At 46.6% G+C, this 20794-nt stretch overlaps 1 protein-coding gene across 1 annotated transcript in view; it reads left to right on the top strand.

The window, feature by feature from the left end:
• The window catches only part of RBM18 (RNA binding motif protein 18), a 133369-nt gene that overhangs the window by 56770 nt on the left and 55805 nt on the right, over window positions 1-20794 (top strand). The window contains exon 4 of the mRNA XM_086921087.1: window positions 14541-14627. Coding sequence (XP_086777213.1) covers window positions 14541-14627 — 87 coding nt within the window. The remainder of the gene's footprint in view (window positions 1-14540; window positions 14628-20794) is intronic.

The following is a 20794-nucleotide window of genomic DNA, read 5'->3' as shown; positions in this document are numbered from 1 at the left end:
TGAGACCCAGTCATTCATCTGAATTCTCTGGGTGCGGTCCGTTAGGAACAAGGTGATTCATTGTAGGGCAGATCCCCCAATTCTAACGGATCGAATTCTTTCCAGGAGTATGGTGTGGTTATGTTATGTTATGTTAGTTTAGTCTTTTATAGCGCGCTGCTACTCCATGGAATGTCCCGGCGCTTTTATTGTAAAACCTGTAACAGAATAACACAACACAGTAAATAAAACTGACCCAGCAGGTAGAAAGAAGAGCATGCTAAAGTGCGAAAAGCCAAATTTTAAGGCCCTTCTTAAAAGTCAGCAAATTAGAGGTGCTGCATAATGCTAAGGGCAAAGTGTTCCATAGCTGTGGCACCAGCAGTCTAAAAGAACGACCTCCAATGCGGGCCCTTTTTACTCGAGGGACCACAGCAAGGAATAATGATTCAGATCTCAAGGATCGAGCCGGATGGTAAAAGGCTAGCCTCCTTTGGAGATATTTTGCTCCCGAAGCGTGGAGAGCCTTATGGGCCAGGGTCAAGGCCTTAAAAACTATCCGCTTCCGGATAGGCAGCCAGTGAAGCGACTGCAAAAGGCCGGAGGCTCTGGCTCGCCTATAGAGGCCAAAAATGGCCCACACAGCCGAGTTCTGGACCACCTGCAGCCGTTGCAGGAGATACTCCGGCAGGCCCAGGTATAGGTCGTTGGAATAGTCCAGTCTTGAACCAATTAAGGCCTGCACCATGGTCTTCCTATGATCTTCTGAGAGCAAAGGAAGGAACTTGCGGAGCATCCTAAGGAGGCCAAAACATGTTCCCGTGAGACCAAGAATCTGAGATCTTAACGTCAGGCCATTATCGATCTTGATCCCCAGATTCTTTGCTAGCTGGGACGAACCCGCTGGAGGAAACATATTAACAGGCCACCATTCCCGCCAGTCTGGGTCAGATGGACAGCCGAAGAAGAGTACCTCAGATTTGTCTGAGTTGCACTTGAGGCTGTTAAGCTGGAACCATTTAAAAACAGCCCCAAGGCACCCACGGATACTCTCTCCATCAAAATCTTCTCCTTTCCCGCACGTAAAGAGGAGCTGGGTATCGTCGGCATAGGATACGATCTGGGCCCCGAGAGACTCCTGCCAATGCCGCCAGAGGGGTCATAAAGATGTTAAAAAGAGTCGGGCTCAACACAGAACCCTGCAGAACTCCGACCCCCTAAGGTGGCATCACGGCAGAGCTAGGGGAGGCCCAGACCGTTTGTGGACGGCCCGCCAAAAAGGATCTAAACCAGCTGAACACTGTCCCCCTCAGACCGATCACATGAAGTCTGGCGAGGAGACCCTCATGGGGAACGGTGTCAAAGGCCGCCGACAGGTCAAGCATTACAAGCATAGCTTTGCCTCCTGAATCCAGTGCCTCTTTAATGGCTTCGGACACCTCCAAAAGCGCCGTCTCGGTGCTTAGGTTGGGGCGGAAGCCAGATTGAGTGGGGTGCAGCAAATTGTGGGATTCCAAAAAGTTGGAGAGCGCAATATGCACATGCTTCTCCAAGATCTTAACCAACGCCGGGAGGAGAGAGATGGGCCTGTAATTGGCCAAAGCCTCAGGGTCTAGGCCAGGCTTCTTGAATAGGGGAATGACCATCGCCTGCTTCCAAGCCTGCGGGACCACCCCTCGACTCAAGGAGAGATTCAGAAGTGGGTTCGCCAACGGATTTACAACTTCCGCCATTTTCGCCAGGAATTTGGCCGGCATGGGTCAAGAGGCGATCCAGATTTAAGGTTGGCCATAAGTGCCAGCGACGAAGAAACTGAGATTGGCGGAAACTCTGCCAGGACTGAACCCAAAGGGGCCAGTGGAACTGACCCGCCTTCAGCCACCCTCAAGGGAAAAGAGTCCTGGATCAGTTTTATCTTGGTAGTAAAAAAGTTGGCAAGGGCAGAAACCCATGGCTCGGAAGGAACAGCCTGAGTCGAATTAGATCGTGGGGCTGTAAATTCCCTAACAATAGTAAAAATCTCCTTACATGAATTGGAGGCAGCCTCTATCCTTCTAGCGAAGTAGCCTTTTTTTTCAAGGAGGATATCCCGATGGTAAGCTTTCACCGCTGTCCTATAAACAAGCCTGGCCGCGGAATCATACTGTGAACGCCAAGCCCTCTCAGCCACCTTGCACTGCCGTCGAGAAGCTGCCAGTGATTCAGTAAACCAAGGGGCAGAGACCTGTTTAGGTGTTAATCGGGAGGCCATCACAGGGGCTAGATCATTCAGCCTGTCCGTCAGCCACGCCTGCAAAGACTCTAAATCCCTATCCAGGTCTCCTGTAAAAGGGCAGGGATGATCAAGAGACGCCTGTGCCAGCATTTCTGGAGTCACCAGGTGATACGCCCTCGGTGCTAGACCCTGCTGCCTAAGAGCAGTACTCGATGGTTTCTTTATGCACGGCACATAAAATTTGACCAGCCTGTGATCTGACCAAAGCACCGGCAAAAGTGCCATCACCTCTATGACCGTGTCGAATGCTGCCGACCGGTCCAGGAGGACCAGCACGCAGGGTTTCTTGTTGTGCACAATGAGCCTGATATCATCAAGTACTGACAGCAACACCAATTCCGTGCTATGGTGAGCCCGGAAACCCACCTGCCTGTCTCCTAGGAGGTGGTGATCCCCCAAACACCTGGATAGATTTTGCAGTACATGTTGTTCTAAAATTTTCTCAAGAAAGGGGAGTAAGGAAATGGGCCTATAATTTTTCATGTTAGATAGATCCACTCCGGCTTTCTTTAGAAGGGGGATAATTCTGGCTTCTTTGAAGTCAGTTGGAACCTCCCCAGACTCCAGTGAGCGGTTCAGTAGGGCAAGAACTTCCTCCTCAATTTCCGGGAGAGCAAGGTTAAAAATAGGAGGGCAGGGGTCGGCCAGGGAGCCAGATTTGACCTTCTTTGCCAGGCGCCGTAGGGTTTCCATGTCGAGTATAATGCAGTATAGCATTAATCACATATATTGTAGGAGCAGCACTGCATCAAATAACGAAGTCAAAACCAGTCTAAATCGTAATTGCTGATTTTATGGGTTCTTAGCACTTCTGTTATCTAATTATCCTTCATTATGCCCTTCTATTGTCTCTGGGGTAGTGACAGTTTACGTAATTTTGAGTATTCCCTGTGGAAGAAGATATATGGACTCGGTAATCCATAATCTCTCCGCCTTTAGATCCGATTTGTGTTCTTTTTATTTTCTTTTGCATTTTATACAACTATTGTTTCCAGTTGTTGCCATCTTTCTGGAATACAATCAGATACAGGTCAGAATTAAAGTGTGGAGTTTATATGTATTAACCAAGCTCTTGACTTTAAACACTGGAATCCAAAGGTGTTTGCAGAGCTGAAGGAGGTGTGTTTGGGCCAAGCGTTGTGAATGTTTTAGGAAGTGATGCTGCTCCGTGGCAGAACAGAAGTGGAGTGGAGACGTGATGACTCTTTCTCAGTAGTGGGGTAGCCGGAAAATCTGCAGGTGTAGATTAAGGTGTATTGATAGATCTGGAATTAGGTTTCACGACTGGAATGAGGGGTCATACTTCAGGTTACTCATGAGATGCCTTGGAAGAGTCATCTGTGCACCAATAGGAGCAGCAGGGTGTATCACAGATTAAGAAAGAGATAGGTTGGCACATTGAAGAGCCCAGTCTATTAAATGTAGGATGGCATACTATAGACAAGAAGACTTTGCCATTCATGATTAGCTTTGAGCATATCAACTGGGTGCACAATTTAATGATGGGCAAATTCAGTCATGTACATGATTTCTAATAATGCAAACTCTAAAGTGTTGAAATATTTCAACAGTTTCTCCTTTGAAATTCTTTCAAACCCTCTAGATTTGAAGCTAATGCCTTTGGAAAATGTGTTGCCAAATGTATTGCCTTTGTCATTTTCCCCCAAACATACCATGGCAGGTGAAACGTTCCAGATGTTCTCAAGAGGTTAAATCTTGCGCAATTGGTACAGTTTGAAGTGCCAGTTTACGCCCACTACTGTACAGGTTCACCAACCGCCACTGATGCTGAGACAATGTTATGGTTTGGTGTGGCATCTGTAACACATACCTGTTGCAAGCAAACCTGTTGGGTTTGTTACTATTTATTCAGTTTTGCCCGACAAAGACTTGCAGTAGGCTCTATTAAAGGTATCTGTCAACCCTTTTGGGCTTATTTGCAATTACCTGGTCAACCATCCTCGTTCAAATAATCTACTGTGATGCATTCTCTCTTAGGTTTCCTCCTAAACCTTTTGTGATGCTACAGTGGGACCTTAATTTGGTTCTTATTTTCCTTATGTGTACTATTAAGTCACTGAGTATCTGTATCCTACATATTCTGAACCCAAAGATGGCGTTTCTCATTGCGATAACGTCTATACGGTACATAAGTGAGCTTAAACCTCTTTCTGTCTAGCCACACTACACCACCTTTTTATCCAGACAAATTGGTTTTGAGGACTAGAGCGTCCTTTGTCCCGAAAGTCGTGACTTCCTTTAATGTCAGATAGTACATCACTCTGACGTCCTTTGCCCCATCTTACCCCCTTCTAAAGAGGAGAGACTCCATTGTTTGAACCCAAAAAAACAGCTCTGCTTTTACATGGATTGCACCAAAGACCATCAGGTGGACGATCAACTCTTTGTGGGGCTCTCTGCAGCAAAGAAAGGCAAAGCAGTGCAGAAACTGACTTTGTCCAGATGGTGAGTCTTCTTTATTACGATCTGCTTTCTGATGAGCGAAAAGCAGCCTCTAGAAGGATTGAGGGCCCTTTCCACCAGGGCCAGTGCTGCAACCACTGCATTAACATGTGGAGTGCCTGTCTTGGATATTGGGTAGGCGGCAACATGTGCATCAGTCAGTGGCGGTGCGTCCATTGGGGGCGTTGGGGCGTTGCCCCACTAGCCACTAGCCCCCATGGACGACCGTCACGCTGAGGCACTGGCAGGATTAAAAATGTTCATATTGCGCGCAGGAAACGGCAGCCGGCAACCCTCAAGCCTCAATTGCCGCCCGGGACAAGGCTGGCTGACATCGCGGAAGGTGTGGGGGCGGGGCTGCCTGTGGCAGTGATTGACAGCACAGTACAGCAGTGTGCACAAACAGTGCAGTTGCAGTCTGCGCATGCCAATGTCTGGATACTCGTTTTCTGGACTTGCCCGCGCATGCGCTCTTGGCACTTTACCTTCCCCTCCCTCCCCAACAGCGACTCAGCGTGCTAGGGACCCGTGCCCCCGGGGTCTCATAAGGGCAGACACTAACCCTGCCTCTCAGCCAATCCTAATGAAGAAAAAAGGGTGCCAGGGCTCGAGTTTGAACCACCAAACTTATTTATTCAGCTGGTGTAAACCTTCCTTTCAACGATTCAGGAGGGTGTGTATTTATCATACATTAGCTTAATCAGAGTACATTTAATCTTTGTACAATTTTCGGAGTGAGAAAACATTCCTTCAACTGTGGAAACATTTTAAACACATTTTTACATCCATTACAGTGCTTTCGATATATTCAAACACAAAATAAAGCAGAGAAAATTTTTTTTCATCAATAATTACATTTCAAATAAAGAAAAGAACTGTGAATCATGTACACCTAAGCTCATTCGGGTACATTTGTTTATGAATAGATTGCCCTATATTTATTTGTGCGTCGTTTTTAGACAGCCAGATAGCCGACGCGTTTCCAAACCCTTCTTTAATCACTGGGGTTCTTCATCAGGGCTGGGCTGTGTACCTGTGGTGTAAGATTTGAGGGACATTTAGTATCTCCTTTTCCCCAAACTCCTTCATCCAATCAAAAAACAGGTAAAGCCTTTCCATTAATTTTACCTGGTCTCGCATAAATGTTGGGCGCTGTTTTCTAGGTGGGGCATCGAGTAAAACTTAAACTTGCACCGCTACCTAAAGGAATTAGAGGTGGGTAAAGATTGTAAGATTCTAAGTTTCTTTCACTGCTTTCTATCTTTAATATACTTATGGAACACTGACACTTACTTGTGTATATGATCGTGTTAATCCTTCACTACATCGGTGACCTTTTCTAGAAGTTTAGCTGCGCGTTCCGCGAGGGTAATTGTTCTGTGGGGTCAGAAGTTAAATATCAATTTGTGTCCAGAAATGCTGCTATACTTGTGTGTGTGTCGGTTGTCTGTTCCGCTTACTTGTACGTGTTGCGGCGAGGGACCCACGCGTTGCTATATTTTATGCCTGGTTGCTCAATTATCCACTTGACGATACTTCAAGTTTCTACAAAAAAGGGGCACAACATTGGTTGCCGTTACTGCGCGATCATGTTATAGTTAGTTTGAACCTTCGGTTTAGATACCGGGGGAAGCTTACCCTGATTTATGTCTGTGAGCGCCGCATCCTGGGGTCTGCACACTGCGTGACTCTCACTCCATTTGCCAATGTTCGAAAAGGATTCCAACTCTCAGCGGAACGCGGTTTCCCATTTAAATATGCTGCTCAGCATTATGGGATATGTAGTTTTACGGATTTTTCGGCATTTGTTTACCTAGTGGTGTTAAATAATGTAGTCATTGCTACAAGTGCAGTGCTCTGATTCTGATCTCCTCAGTGTATATTAATTTTGGGGATAGGTGGGGTTCACAGGGGCCTCAATAATTAGACCTTTGTAATTCGGACATTTCGTTCAGGCCATCCATCACGCAATTAAACTTTAGAATTAAGTATGCTTTCTTTTGGAGTAGCATGGCATCGATATTTCCTCCTCTTGGGGGGATTTTCATGGCTTGTAGTATGGTCCATTTGAAGTCTGTCTCATTGTGACTATGTTCCACAAAGTGCTGGACCATGGGTGCGGACAGCACTTTGTTTTTAATTCTCGATCTGTGTTGAGCTATTCGTTGGTTAGCTCTTTGTGTGGTTTTCCCTATGTACAGCTTTGGACAAGGGCACATGACTGCGTATATGACGTTGGTCGTTTTGCAGTTTGAGAATCCTTTGTGTATCCATTTTGTGTTATTGAATAAGAACTCTTCACCTTCAATTGTATTGGGGCAAGAAACGCACGAGCCACATTTATGGTGGCCTGTTACGGGAGGTAGTTTCCATAACGTGCGCAGATCAGTTTTGGCTTGGCTGATGCCCAGATCGGCTCTAACTATGTGCTGTGCGATACTTCTATTCTTTTTTAGGGCAAACAATGGCTCCTCCATTGGAACTTCTGAGTTCTTGATTAAGTGCCAGTTCTTTCGAATAATTGATTTCAACTTATTCGTGTAAGGCCAAAAAGTGGTGACACATATTGGCCTCTCAAGGGGTTTAGTTTCCTTCGTTGAATTCAATAATTCCTCCCTTGGGGTGTTCCATGCCCGTGTGGTGGAATGTTTCAAAAGTTTGTGAGGATAGCCTCTCTGTTGCAATTGATCCCTTAGTATCTGCGAATGGATCAAGAAATCTTCCTTCCTGGAACAATTTCTTCGGATTCTCAATATTTGTCCGTAGGGCAAATTGGATTTTAGGCTTTTGGGGTGGTAGCTTGCATAGTGCAGGATCGTATTCTTGTCGGTATCTTTGCGATGCAAGGTAGTTGTCAATTTATTATCATAGGGAAAAACCACCACATCAAGAAAAGTCAAAGATGTTTTACTGAATGTTACTGTGAACTTTATGTCTGGATGTCTGGTGTTAAGCCACTGGTGGAATTGGGTAAGCATTTCTTCAGACCCTTTCCACTGACACCAGATGTCATCAATGAAACGATACCATTTGGTAATGTTCTGTTGGAAAGGATTATTCCGGTAGATGTAACGCTCCTCGTACAGGGCCATGAAGAGCACCGCCATTTCTGGGGCATAAGGACACCCCATGGCGGTGCCCTTCACCTGCACGTAGAACGTGTCCAAGAACCGGAAGTAGTTCCTTTTGAGTGCTATTCTCGCCAAGTCAATAATAAAGTCCGTGGGGACTCTATGTGGTCTGGGTCGTGTCTCGAGATAATACTCCATTGCTTCTAATCCCTCCTGCTGGGGTATTTGGGTGTATAGGCTGGTGACATCAAAGGATACCATCAGTTCTTGATCTCCATCAAATGGAGTCCCTTCAATCTTATTGATAAAATCCCTTGTGTCTTTCAAATAAGATTTGACTTCGGGTAGAAAAGGTTTTAGGAATACATCAACATACTTCGCTAATGGTTCCAATAGTGAATCACACCCGGAGACAATGGGTCTCCCGGGAGGTTCAGTCAAACTCTTGTGGATTTTCGGGAGAAAATAAATCACTGGGATGCGTGGGCTCTTTTTGTCTAAGTATTGGAACTCTTTTGTTCCTAGTATCCCCATGTCTCGACCTTCCACTATTTTGATCTGAATCTCAGCCTTGATTTGTGGAGTTGGATCCTCTTTAACTTCTCTATACCACTCAGGGTTTTTGATCTGACTGTTAGCCTCTGCAATGTATTTTTGTCTGTCCCAGACCACGAGTGCACCCCCTTTGTCAGCGGGTTTTAGCACTATCGAATCGTCTTTGCATAAGTTGTTTAGAGCCAGGTGTTGATCTCTGCTGATGTTCCTCTTGAGGAACATTTTTTGTTTACTTAATTGAGTGATGGAGGATAGAACGGCTTGCTCGAAGGCTATTATTTCCTTTGGGATTGTATATGATGGGGGCACAAATGTGGATTTGTTGGATAGATTAGAGGGTTCATTGACTCTGTTATCCTCTCTGTGGTAAAAGAATGCCTTTAATCTTAATTTTCGACAAAAATCCAAGGCCTCGATCTTTAGATTTGTAAGGTCAGTGTGTGCTGATGGCACAAATTTGAGTCCTAGTTCCAATACAGATTTTTCATGTACCGTTAATTCTTTGTTGGAAATGTTTACTATTGAGGTCGGGTCTATGTTTTGTACTGAGTTCTTCGCGTTCGCATTTCCCATGGTTGGGGCTGCGGTTTGAATCTTACTCTTCCCCTGCCTTCGCCTTTCTCTAAAAAAGGATTCCTTTTGGAAGATCCCTCTCTGGGGTCTGAGTCGTTAGCTGATTCTGAGGATGAACTCTCTGAAAAAGTTGTGAACCTGTTCCTAGACCTTCCCTGATACTGTGAAAGCACTCGTCGGGATTCTGTTTGAGTATAATAGTCCTCTTTGAGGTATGGATAAACAGATTCTATTTTGAAGGCCTTGACGTCTTTGTCGAATTTGTTAGACCTGAAGCTGATGGTGTTGTCTCTAAATGTGGCGATTTCTTTGTTGATTTTTTCGAGTAAAGCCTTCGCTTCGTCCACTGTGTGATTATCCTCTATAGCTTTGATCAATGCCTCTATCTCTTCCTTTTCTTTCTCGCAAATTCTCTTCGCTGTTTCTACTGTGTGGACCATAAGGTCTCTACTACATTTTGTCGCAATGTAGCTGAAACCCTTTTTGTATAGAGGGTCCTCTGTGAACACCACCGGTACGTTTTTAACTTGAAGACCCCAAGGGATAGTTCCTGCCTTGAGGTGTTCAAATAGAAAATGCCCGTGCAGTTCTGTGCGGGTATGTTTTTTGTGTAATCTTAGCAATTTATCACTTTCGTTTTGTTGTTGGGCAGCCTCTAGAAGGATTGAGGGCCCTTTCCACCAGGGCCAGTGCTGCAACCACTGCATTAACATGTGGAGTGCCTGTCTTGGATATTGGGTAGGCGGCAACATGTGCATCAGTCAGTGGCGGTGCGTCCATTGGGGGCGTTGGGGCGTTGCCCCACTAGCCACTAGCCCCCATGGACGACCGTCACGCTGAGGCACTGGCAGGATTAAAAATGTTCATATTGCGCGCAGGAAACGGCAGCCGGCAACCCTCAAGCCTCAATTGCCGCCCGGGACAAGGCTGGCTGACATCGCGGAAGGTGTGGGGGCGGGGCTGCCTGTGGCAGTGATTGACAGCACAGTACAGCAGTGTGCACAAACAGTGCAGTTGCAGTCTGCGCATGCCAATGTCTGGATACTCGTTTTCTGGACTTGCCCGCGCATGCGCTCTTGGCACTTTACCTTCCCCTCCCTCCCCAACAGCGACTCAGCGTGCTAGGGACCCGTGCCCCCGGGGTCTCATAAGGGCAGACACTAACCCTGCCTCTCAGCCAATCCTGGCGCAGTGGTGCTGCTAATGCAGCGCCAGGATTGGCTGAGACTCCACTGCGCAGCCTGGGTGCATTTAAAAAAACGCTCGAGTCTCTGAGGCGGCGGCACGGCGCGTGATTCGGCCCCTGGTGTGGAGAAGGAGCCGAGGACGAGGTCCGACTTGAATCCGGAGGAAGGTAAGTTTTCTCTTTATTTTATTACCCGCCTTCGTCTCCTGTGCAACACTCCTGGACCTGTTCCCCCCCCCCTCTCACCCGCCCGTATTGCCGGCCGCAACTGTGTCGAGTCCTGGGTATTACAGAAGAGGCCGGGGTCTCCAGCTCACCAGGGACAGGCGAACCCATTACTGGGGTAAAAAAATGTGGGTTTGCACAGAGCTCTAGCTCAGGGTGGGTCTGTGCGCGTGTGCCTCTCAGGACGAGTCCGACGGGTGGAAAGATGGAGTGCTGTGTCCCCGTGCCAAGCCATGGAGCAATGCTACCTTACCTCCTAGTGACTTAACACGGGAACTAGAAGCTCTGCCATGAGGCCTAATACACATATTTTATAGTCTAGACTAGAGGCCGGGAGCATTCGGTGAAGGGGGCAGGTAAGCAGCAGCGTGTGAGCACACGGGCTGCAGTGCATACACATGTAGGCCGCCGCCAGAGGCCTCGAGTACGCTGGTGAAGGGCCAGGGGGCAGTTAAGCAGCGTGTGATTGTGAGCTCCCACAGGCCGCATTGTCATATAGAGGCCGGGAGCATTCGGTGAAGGGGGCATGTAAAAGCAGCGTGTGAGTGAGCACACAGGCTGCACACACATGTGCATGCGGTGAAGAGGACAGCCGGTAAGCAGCGTGAAAGCAGTGCACACAGGCCGCATACACATATAGAGGCCTCGAGTATTGCAAAGGGTGCAGGTGAGCAGCGTGTGTGAGCAGTGAGCACTGCTCACACGCTGCTGAGCAGTGACTTTCTTGCAAGTTGCATCCACCCCCCCCCCCCCCCCCCACAGGTGGACCCACAAAGTTAACACGAGAGGGCCATGTCCTCCTCCCACCCCCAACCCCCGAAGCCACCTGCTCTGTCCAGCTGTTAGAAACCATTAGCAGAACTTCCTAAAAATGTGAATTTCGGAGGATATTGTACTGCGAACCCCCTGATTATGTGATGCTCGCCTTCATGTTTTGATTGCTTTGTTGATAAATCGAGTGATTTCTCAATCTCACCTCTTTTGTAGACAAATATTCTCTCCTGCAGACCAGTTTGGTATACACAGCGTCAATCACGGCAGTTTTGGCCTTCTGTATGTTATTCTATTTTACCGTGTATTTCTATAGCGCAATATTCTGCAATTATTTGGCCTCCAGGCGCTTAACGTGAATGTTCCTAAACATTGCTATGGGTTGGTGGCTTTGGGGTGTGAGATATGCTCGTGGAGGTGTCCTGTGTGACCTTTCGACCTGACCTCTGTGAATGGTGTGAGTGCCAGTGGTCGGTTGTCTCTCCACGGAGGCCCCCAATAGGAGCTTGGATTTGGGGGTAACTTGTGTCATATAGGGCAGTGTTGTGTGTGCGCTACGGTGCAGTTTGATTATCAGTTTCCGCCCCACCACCTTCAAATGTCACCAGCCGCCACTGGCATCAGTGCACACATTCATAAAGCACATATTCATGACAGCCAGGTCCAAATGGAAGAACATTTTGGCCGTTCTATCCTGCAGGACTTTTTGGGTGCGAATTCACCACCTGCTGTGCAAGGTGAGGAATCCGGTTAGGTTTATCCTTCAGTAAGGCTCTTTCTAGCAGGTACTCCATTTCACCGCACATAACTCCCCACCCTCCCATCTCCTTGTTCTGGGGAATAGACTCTTTTTCACCTCAAAGGCCTCAAATTAGAGATCTGCACACTGGCATGAACAATTCATATTTTTGGGCTCTGCATCCAATGGCGCAGACGATGTCGAGAAGGAAACTGACAACAGCGCCCTTAGGCAGTGCCTTTATGCAACTTCAGTCATCACTTCTGGGGCAGAGTGAAGTTGATGCGGAGCTGCAAGACGTCGCCTACTGGCGTGCTAGGACTATGCTGAAAGATCTCGCAGATCCAGTCTAGAGTATAGGGATGTTCTAAAGGCAGGAATATGGCATTCGTATCACTTGCCACACAGGACGTATTGTTTGGGATGAAGAACAACACGTTTTCATGCTTATTTTGTCCACTGAACAAGTAGGCCCCCCCTGAAGCATAAATCATTTGGCTGCCAGTTTACAGTACAACAGTCTACATCTGTTAAAGTGGATTATCTGTCACTATGGTACGGTTTGCATGTTGTTCAAGCTTTTAGTTATGATTTATTAATACAAAAGCATTTGTAATTAAGGTGTGTGCTTTGAGTAAATGCAGTGAGATCAGCCTGCATTACTAATCGTGGTTCTATTATAAAAACGTGTACACGTTAACAAAATGTATTAATTTGAAGTTACTTATAATGTTCCCGGATTCGCCTTGATTTTTTTGTAAATACATGCAAAAGCATGAAACCAAGATTAATAATTGCTTTCAAAATTGAAACGTACACACAAAAAATGGCATCTTGAAAAAAGTTTCACGATATTACTGTGCCAATTTAAATACCATTTCTCTGAGGTCTTTAGTGAATAGTGTTTGCATGCCTGTATTTTTTCAAAAAAACAGTCAACCAAGCGCACCTTCTGGTATGTGGCCTTGCATTAGTGCAGTTTTACTTGCTTCACAAATTCACAACAGTTTACAGAAGTAAGACTGGCAACCGTACTCTTTGCAAACCTTTGTGACTTCCATAATATCTATACCTTTGCTGAACATTTGCTGAGCAATTGCAAATTCCCATCTCCTGCACCCCCTTTCTCCCACCATGAAAAAGTTGTACTCTGCCTTTGTGAGCTGTAGATTTTCAGCCTTTATCAATGTGGAAAAAATCTGGAAAGACGTTGGTGAATACCCTTAAGCATGTACGTTTGTAGGTGTGCATGGACTCACAGGGCATCCCACCAACTGGAAACCCCACTTCCTCCCCAACAGCCAGCCGCTCTTATGAGCTGCACAGTACCAGCAGGGTAGTAAATCTGCACCCATAAAACCGGTACCATGCGATCACTCGCGTATCCCCATGGAATGGGAAGAACTGTGCAGACCAGTATTACTGACTGGACTTCCGCACAGCATTCCCTTTTCTGTGGGGATTACCGCTACTTTTTACCACTTGCTCTGAACAGGTGAAAACAGTCTTTGGGATTGGGAGGGCTGCTGCAGGGTGAGGTGAAGTAGGAACGATGGTGAGGAGGGAGGGAACGCAAGACTCTAGTCTGGCAAGGAGGAGCATTGTGTGCTCTCCGTGTGCCTTGCTTGGGGGTTGGATAGTGACAGTGAAACTAGTCCAGGTTGCAATGGAGCCAGTTCTAAAATCGATTTACTGGCTGGATTTTCCTCATAGTAAAATTGGGTGTCCGGTGCAGGAAAACTTGCTCACACATGATTAGGCAGAGTGGAATTCCATATGGAAGTTCCACTCGGCTCAAATCGAGGCCTGTGTAGATTTGCTGAAATGAGGCAAAATCAAAATCTTGATGAAATCTAAAATACCTGAATATGCCAGGGCTCATATCTGGTTTTAAACAAAGAAGCGTGCTATCTGTTTTGCATGTAAGCTGCCACTGCTGCTAAATGCAGCACAGTGCGCATGTTATATTTCAGCACGAAATGCGCCTTAGTCTCAGTTTTTGCACAAGGATGCATTTAAAAAGCACCGCAAACGGCAGCCACTTACATTCAGTTTTTCCCGCGCATTACCGCAAATTGCTCCATTCATGGTAAATCTTTACCATGAATGGAGCATGATTACCCATAGGGCAGTAATGTCGTAATTTCAGGGATTTCGCGTATGAAGCTCAATGTGAACTTTCTCAAAGTACACAAATTACGCTGACGTAATTCACATTTCACTCATGCTTAGTGTATAAACCGCTTGTTCGTGTTTCTGGCCATGAACCGTGCCCTCAGGGCAGCAGTGGACGTGGAAGAAACTGGAAGGTAAAATTTACTATTCTAACTCTAGTCCCATAATATTTGGGTAAACTGCAACTTTGCCCAGAATATTCCATGAGGCATATTTGGTATTCTAACTCCAGTCGTGGAATATTTTGGGGAAAGTTATTAATTACGCAAGTGTTTTTCAGAAGGACTGAAAAGTAGTAAACGTTTAAATGGCTGAAAGTGCTGCTCTGAGGGCGCAGCTCCCAAAAAAAAAAATAGGAATATCATATCCACCCAAGTTGTCCATCTTATCTGTTTATAGACTATTATCTTAAAACTGATCCATATTCGGAAGATTTTTCTCCTTTTCCGCTATAGCCCCTTTTAAAGTATTAATCTCGTCATGCGTTTGTTCTCTCTCATTTACCATGTTTTGTCCTTTTATACGCAGGAAGCTGAACAAGCAATACACTGTTTGAATGGAAAGCTGGCACTCTCCAAAAAGTTGGTAGTGCGATGGGCGCATGCACAAATAAAGGTAAGTATGCTTGGTATACTTAAGATCCCATAGGTTACGACCTAGAATACTTTTCCAAGTTTCATTTTGTGTATTCCTGCTACTTTCGTCAATCACAAAAAAAAAGTATTTGCTGTTCATAGATGTAGATGACTTGTCGGGTGTGGGAGAATAGATTGATCTTGGGTGGAATTCTTTGACGTTATTCTGTCAGATCTGTACAGTTGTTTGTCCCCTTGCTTCACCTGCTGTTCCGTGGAATGTTTGTGTACATTGGCGTAGTGCCCTCCGTTTCTTTCATTGATCAGGAGGGAGCATCCAAGAAAACCTTGTTTGTGAAAGTTACATTTTAGCAGCGGGGGCTTCTCTGTTATTGCGGAGGAGCGTGTCCCCCCCCCACCCCAAAGCAGATGCAAAACTTGAAAACTAAAATGATATTAAGGCACAGTCTTGAGGATGAAGCCATTGTGATGACAGGCATGGAGGATGAGTGGTGGGCACTGCTGCAAGTGTGCATGTGGGTTTTTGATGGCCGTCTTAGGACGTCCAAACCAGCATGCGCACTGAGATGTATCAAACCAGAGCTGCGTTGCCGGGTTGGAGACCGCAGGCACAGGCTCCCAGTCAATCAATCAATCAATCAATATTTGTGAAGTGCCCTACTCACCCGTGAGGGTCTCAAGGCGGTGGGAGTGGGGGGTGTTGCGCAACTCCGTTGAGGTCATTCAAAGAGCCAGGTCTTGAGGTCAATTCTGAATTGGTGCAGTGTCGGATTCTGTCGAAGGTGAAGGGGGAGTTTGTTCCAGGTCTTGGCTGCGAGGTAGGAGAAGGATATTCCACAAGCTCTGATCCTGTAGCAAAGTGGGACGGTGGATAGGGCGAGGTTGGCTGAGCGGAGGTTTCTCTTGGGGGCGTGGAATGAGATTCAGTCGTTGAGGTATTGGGGTCCGGTGTTGTGGAGGGCTTTGTAGGCGTGTGTAAGCAGCTTGAAGGTTATTCTTCTTTCAACGGGGAGCCAGTGGAGGTCGTGGCGGTGTTGAGTGATGTGGCTGTGTCGTTGGATTTCGAGGATGTGTCTGGCTGTGGCGTTCTGGACAGTCTGGGTTTGTGGAGGAGGTTTTTGTTGATTCCAGCATAGACGGCGTTGCCATAGTCCAATCTGCTGGTGATGAGTGCGTGGGGGACGGATTTCCTGGTTTTAGGGGGGATTCACTTGAACATCTTGCGAAGTATGCGGAGGGTGTTGAAGCATGTGGAGGATACGGAGTTGATCTGACAATTCATGGTGAGTGAAGAGTGGAGTATGATGCAGAGGTGGAATGCATCTTCCGTCGGTGTGGGAGGGTTTCCGAGGATGGGGGTCCACCAGGTATCATTCCATGCAGAGGGGGTGGAGCTGAGAGGATGACTTCTGTTTTCTACGAGTTGTGCTTCAGGCAGCTGTTGCTCATCGAAGTCACGACGGCTTTCATCCCTTCTCGGAAGTTGTGCTTGGTGATGTTGGGTTCCTTCGTGAGGGAAAGGATAAGCTGCGTGTCATCAGCATAGGAGATGATGTTGAGCCCGTGGTTTCTGACGATGGTTGCGATGGGGACCATGTAAATGTTGAAGAGTGGGGCTGAGGGAGGAACCTTGGGGTACTCCGCATCTGATCTCTGTTCTGAGAGGAAGGGCAGGAGTCTTATTCTCTGTGTTCTGCCTGAGAGAAAGGATCATATCCAGTCTAAGGCCATTCCTAGGATGTGGGAATTGTGAAGGCTGCTGATAGGTCCAGGAGGATGAGGACTGTCGTGTGGCCTTGGTCGATGAGGGCGCTGATGTCGTCATTGGTGGCGAGGAGGGAGGTCTTGGTGCTGTGGTTGCTAGGAAATCCGGATTGAGTGGAGTCTAGGATGCGGTTGGTTTGTATGAAGTGTGTTAGCTGGGTGTTGACGGCCTTTTCAATTACTTTGGCAGCAAAAGGAAACAGTGAGATGGGCCTGAAATTCTTGAGGTCCGTCAGGTCTGAGGAGGGCTTCTTGAGGCGGGGGTTGACTTTGGAGTGCTTTCAGTTGTCGAGGAATGTGGCTGTGTTGAGGGAAGTAGTTGATAGTTCGGCATAGCTCGGGTGTGATGGAAGTGGCAGCCATGTGGAAGTTGTGGCGGACAGGGGACCGGGGGTGCTCCGGGGTGGATGTTCTTCATTGTCTTTAAGGTGTTGTCAGTGGTGAGAGGGATTCAAGTGAGAAGGGTCTTTTGGGTGGATCGTTGGGGATGGGAGTTGAGGCGGTGCCATGGTCTTGGTCATCAAAGTCGTCGTAGAGCGTCTTGATCTTGAGGTGAAAGAAGGAGCTGAGTTTTTTGCAGAGATCTTGGGAGGGAGGGACGTCAGTTGTTTTGCTGTTGGGTATGGCGAAGTCCTGTATGATGGCGATGAGTTCCTTAAAGTTGTGAGCCTTGGAGAGGATTCTGTCATGGATTAAGTTTATCTTTGTTGATTTGATGAGTTGGTGGTGTGCTTTGATGGCTGTCTTGTAGGCGGAGTGTGCTTCCGGGGTTTTGCCCTTTCTCCACGTCTTCTCCAGTCTTTGGCAGGAGTGCTTGGATTCTCGAAGATCCTTGGTGAACCAGTTGGCTTTCTTGTTGTGTCGTCAGGTGGTGTTATGGAGGGGGGCCAGAGTGTTGGCACAGTGGCAATCCATTGGTGGAGGTTGCTTGCCGCCGTGTTGACGTCCGTCGTAGTCGGGGGTGGAGTGCAGGTGTGGACGGAGGTGAGGTGTTCTACTGAGACTTTGTTCCAGCTTCTGCATGGGGTGCAGCGCGTGTGCTTTTGTGCAGTAAGTTTCGTTAAGGAGAAATGGTTGCAGTGGTGGTCGGTCTTGAGCAGTTCCGTGGTGTAGCTGAAGCAAAGGTTTTTTTCCTCCGGCGACGATGGGGTCGAGTGTGTGTCCTGCTGTGTCAGTGGGGCGGAGATAAGTTGCTTCAGCCCTATGTTGGTGAGGTTCTCCAGGAGGGCGATTATGTTCGGAGCTCAGTGGTTGTCTAGGTGGAAGATCAGGTCTCTGAGTAGTATGGTACTTTCTGCAAAGGTGTGCAATATGAGGTCTAGATCTAAATGTAATGTAGTTGTGGTTGATGTGTGTGGAGCAGTAGAGTGGCTCTTGGAACATACAGTCTTATAGTTTCCATACCACATGCGCAGGTTCTCTGTATGTTCACCCTTAAGAACCACATGCTTTACACCCTAATCTTTTCTCATATGCCACTCTGCGTTCACATACACACTTCCAACCATGAATGCATGGTCCAGCCTGTAACCAAATAGAAACGTTTTAGTGCTTGAGACCACACAGGTCTCACCAACATGCTCTACATAAGTGAATTAACAATAATGTACATAAACAGTATGCCACATTTCAATTAATGCTATGGTTATGAATTCATTTTCGGTTTGCCCTTTTAGTTGCTCCTAGATAAGATCACCATTTTCAATTTTTTTTTGTTAGGATGCAAACATTCCCGAAGAGAGGGTTGTACCCAGTGCTTAATTTGTAAAATATGAAGTGCAGGTGCTGAAATGTTTGTCGGAGGCCACACCCACTTTTTTCTGGCTCCACCCACTCCCTCCACTGGCTCCACCCACTTTCTCTATTAGCTCCACCCACATCTTCAAGTGGCACTGCTAAAAGTCAAATATAATACCTGATCTGAATTTCAGAAAGGGAGCCTTCGTAAGGTTTTGATAGAAGGTTCCCCGTGAACCATTTTGAAAAAGATTAAAGCAAATGGGCATTTAAAGCACAAGTTTGTGAACCATTTTGAAAAAGATTAAAGCAAATGGGCATTTAAAGCACAAGTTTGGAATAAATTAGCTAAAACCACTAATACATTGTAAAGGGACAATGTCAGTGCTCTGTGTGCTGTTTTGGGGAAAGGACAATACTGGGAGGGTAGGACATGCCATTTTTAACAGGGTCTATGATTTCAAAGGTAGACTGTCCCACCAGTCTTGGCACTGAAGTGCACTACTTTTGAGGTGGATGTGCACATACGATCAGGACCAAGGCGTCACTCACACTGAAAGAGCCAATAACTGAAGGGGACTGAAGACTCTTGGGAATGAACATGGAACAGATGATAAGAGAAGAGGTCTCTGTGTATATGTATTTGTTAAGTATACTTTTTTTAATACAGGAGGCTGGTGATGCTACAGCGATAACTGTTTCTAGTCCAGATCGCATACAAAGATGTTAACACATATTTTTGACATAGAGACAAATTGTGAATGTGATTACAAGCATGTAGCTATAGCATATATTAATAAACTTCAAAATCACAACGTTTGTTGCTGCAGTGTGTTTCCTTCAGAAACTTTTAGCCAAGCATCTCTTTGAACCCTATACATTCATGTTATTTTCTGACTTTACTTTACAACTTTTGAGTAGACAGAGGCAAGCCGCTAATTAATTTATGTCCTTGCCTGTGCCTACCCAAAAACGAATGTATCCTCATGTCACGTAACTGGTGCTCCTGTAATACATCCTCTGGGTCAAGTTCATGTTATATAAACCTGCCAAAAAAAAGACAAGTTCCATGATAGAACTGGCCTTGTCAGCGTCCCTGTTCTGTACACAAGATGTTCAAAAATCTAATATTGGATTTGGATGCAATATGCAACATTTGAAAATGGTCAGTGGGATTTTCCTTCAGGGTTGTCACCTTTTGCTTTGAACTATGATACTTCGATTTCACTCGTCCATGATCAGGCCAGGGAGAGCATTAAAAATGGACACGGAGAGGGACTCGGTGGGGGGGGGGGGCTGTTCACAAAATGGCAGCTACACGCAGTGACGTGGTCCGCCCGGGTGACAACATCAGGGCAAAGAGTAAGCACATACATGAGCGCGCGAGATGTGCTGAAGACAACATGGGGGCTGTGCCCCTTTAAACCTTGCTTGCATAAGTTGCATGCTATCAATCTTAGCGCCGAACGGAGGTGACAGCCAGTGATCCTTATCATCCTTAGCAAGTCACTCAACCTCTCTCTGCTTTTAAGTTGTAACCAAAAGCTGCTGGTGCTGGAGTGCAGAGCCAGAGAGACAAGCTAAACTCCAGGAGTAAGATCTGAAAATAGACTGACTGATATCAACGTAAATCTGTTGTTGAAAATATTGCAATGATATGGATACATATGATATGCCATGCTGAAATGAGGGGTGCCATGGTGCTTGTGGTGATGGTGGTTTGTGAGAGGCACATTGCTGACATAATCATGGTTGTATTCCCTAAAGCACAGGAGGTACGAGGCGACGCCATGATTTGCCAAAGAAAGACAGGCTGCTGCGCCAGACTGGTGCCGTTTGATAAATCCAGATGGCTATTAAATGAGAAACTAGGGTGCCACGAAGCCTGTGTGAAGCAGACACGAAGCCCTAGAATTACACAGAGAACCCCCTGAAATGAAACTGAAACGAGTCCGAGCCACAATTGTGGGATTAATTAGGCCCGAGGCGAGGGGCCCGAGCTAAACCTCTAAGTGACATCCGCCAGTGCGGTGCCCTCCCTGCCGAAAGTTTCATGTGTGACTCTGATGATATCATCACACATGACATGACACAGCGCCCTTCCCCGGTGTGGGCGGCACTGGCACCTCAGTGCCACTGCCACGGTCTGTACGCCACGTGTGTGTGTATTATTTCTTCCTCATTAGGAAAATCACTCTAGTCTTGACTCTCACTCCCCGGCCGCACAGTGACCTTTACAGAAACCACAGGTACAGCAGTGAAATCAACTGAAAAATGTGAATGACTTTGTAGACGTTATTTTTCTGGTTAACCTTAAAGTACTTACAATTTAAGGCCGCCGTAGACAAAGCGCGTTGCTGTGAGATTTTCCCATTGCGTGGCTGCTCATGATCATTGAGCGCATCTTCGCGTCCCGGCATTTGCACCCATTTATTCGGATGCATTTTGAATGGGGAGAAATTATCATCATTTGGAAGCCTCTTAGTCAAATATACATCTGCCTTTACGTTAATAGAGAGTCAAACAGACAAAAAACAGGGTACATTTACAGTGCGTTCCATCTCAAGTTAAACATCTCATCAGGCAGACATGGCTCCCAGTATGGAGCGGATTCGCTGCTGTGTACAAGATTTCAAACTCCCACTGCAGCCATGAAGCCCCTGGTTTTTATCCTCAATTGTTTCA

Source organism: Lissotriton vulgaris, chromosome 5 (assembly GCF_964263255.1).
Source record: "Lissotriton vulgaris chromosome 5, aLisVul1.2, whole genome shotgun sequence".
NCBI classification, from domain to species: Eukaryota; Metazoa; Chordata; class Amphibia; order Caudata; family Salamandridae; genus Lissotriton; species Lissotriton vulgaris.
Note: the sequence above shows the minus strand (reverse complement) of the source record. Positions and strands in the feature narration are given on the sequence as shown.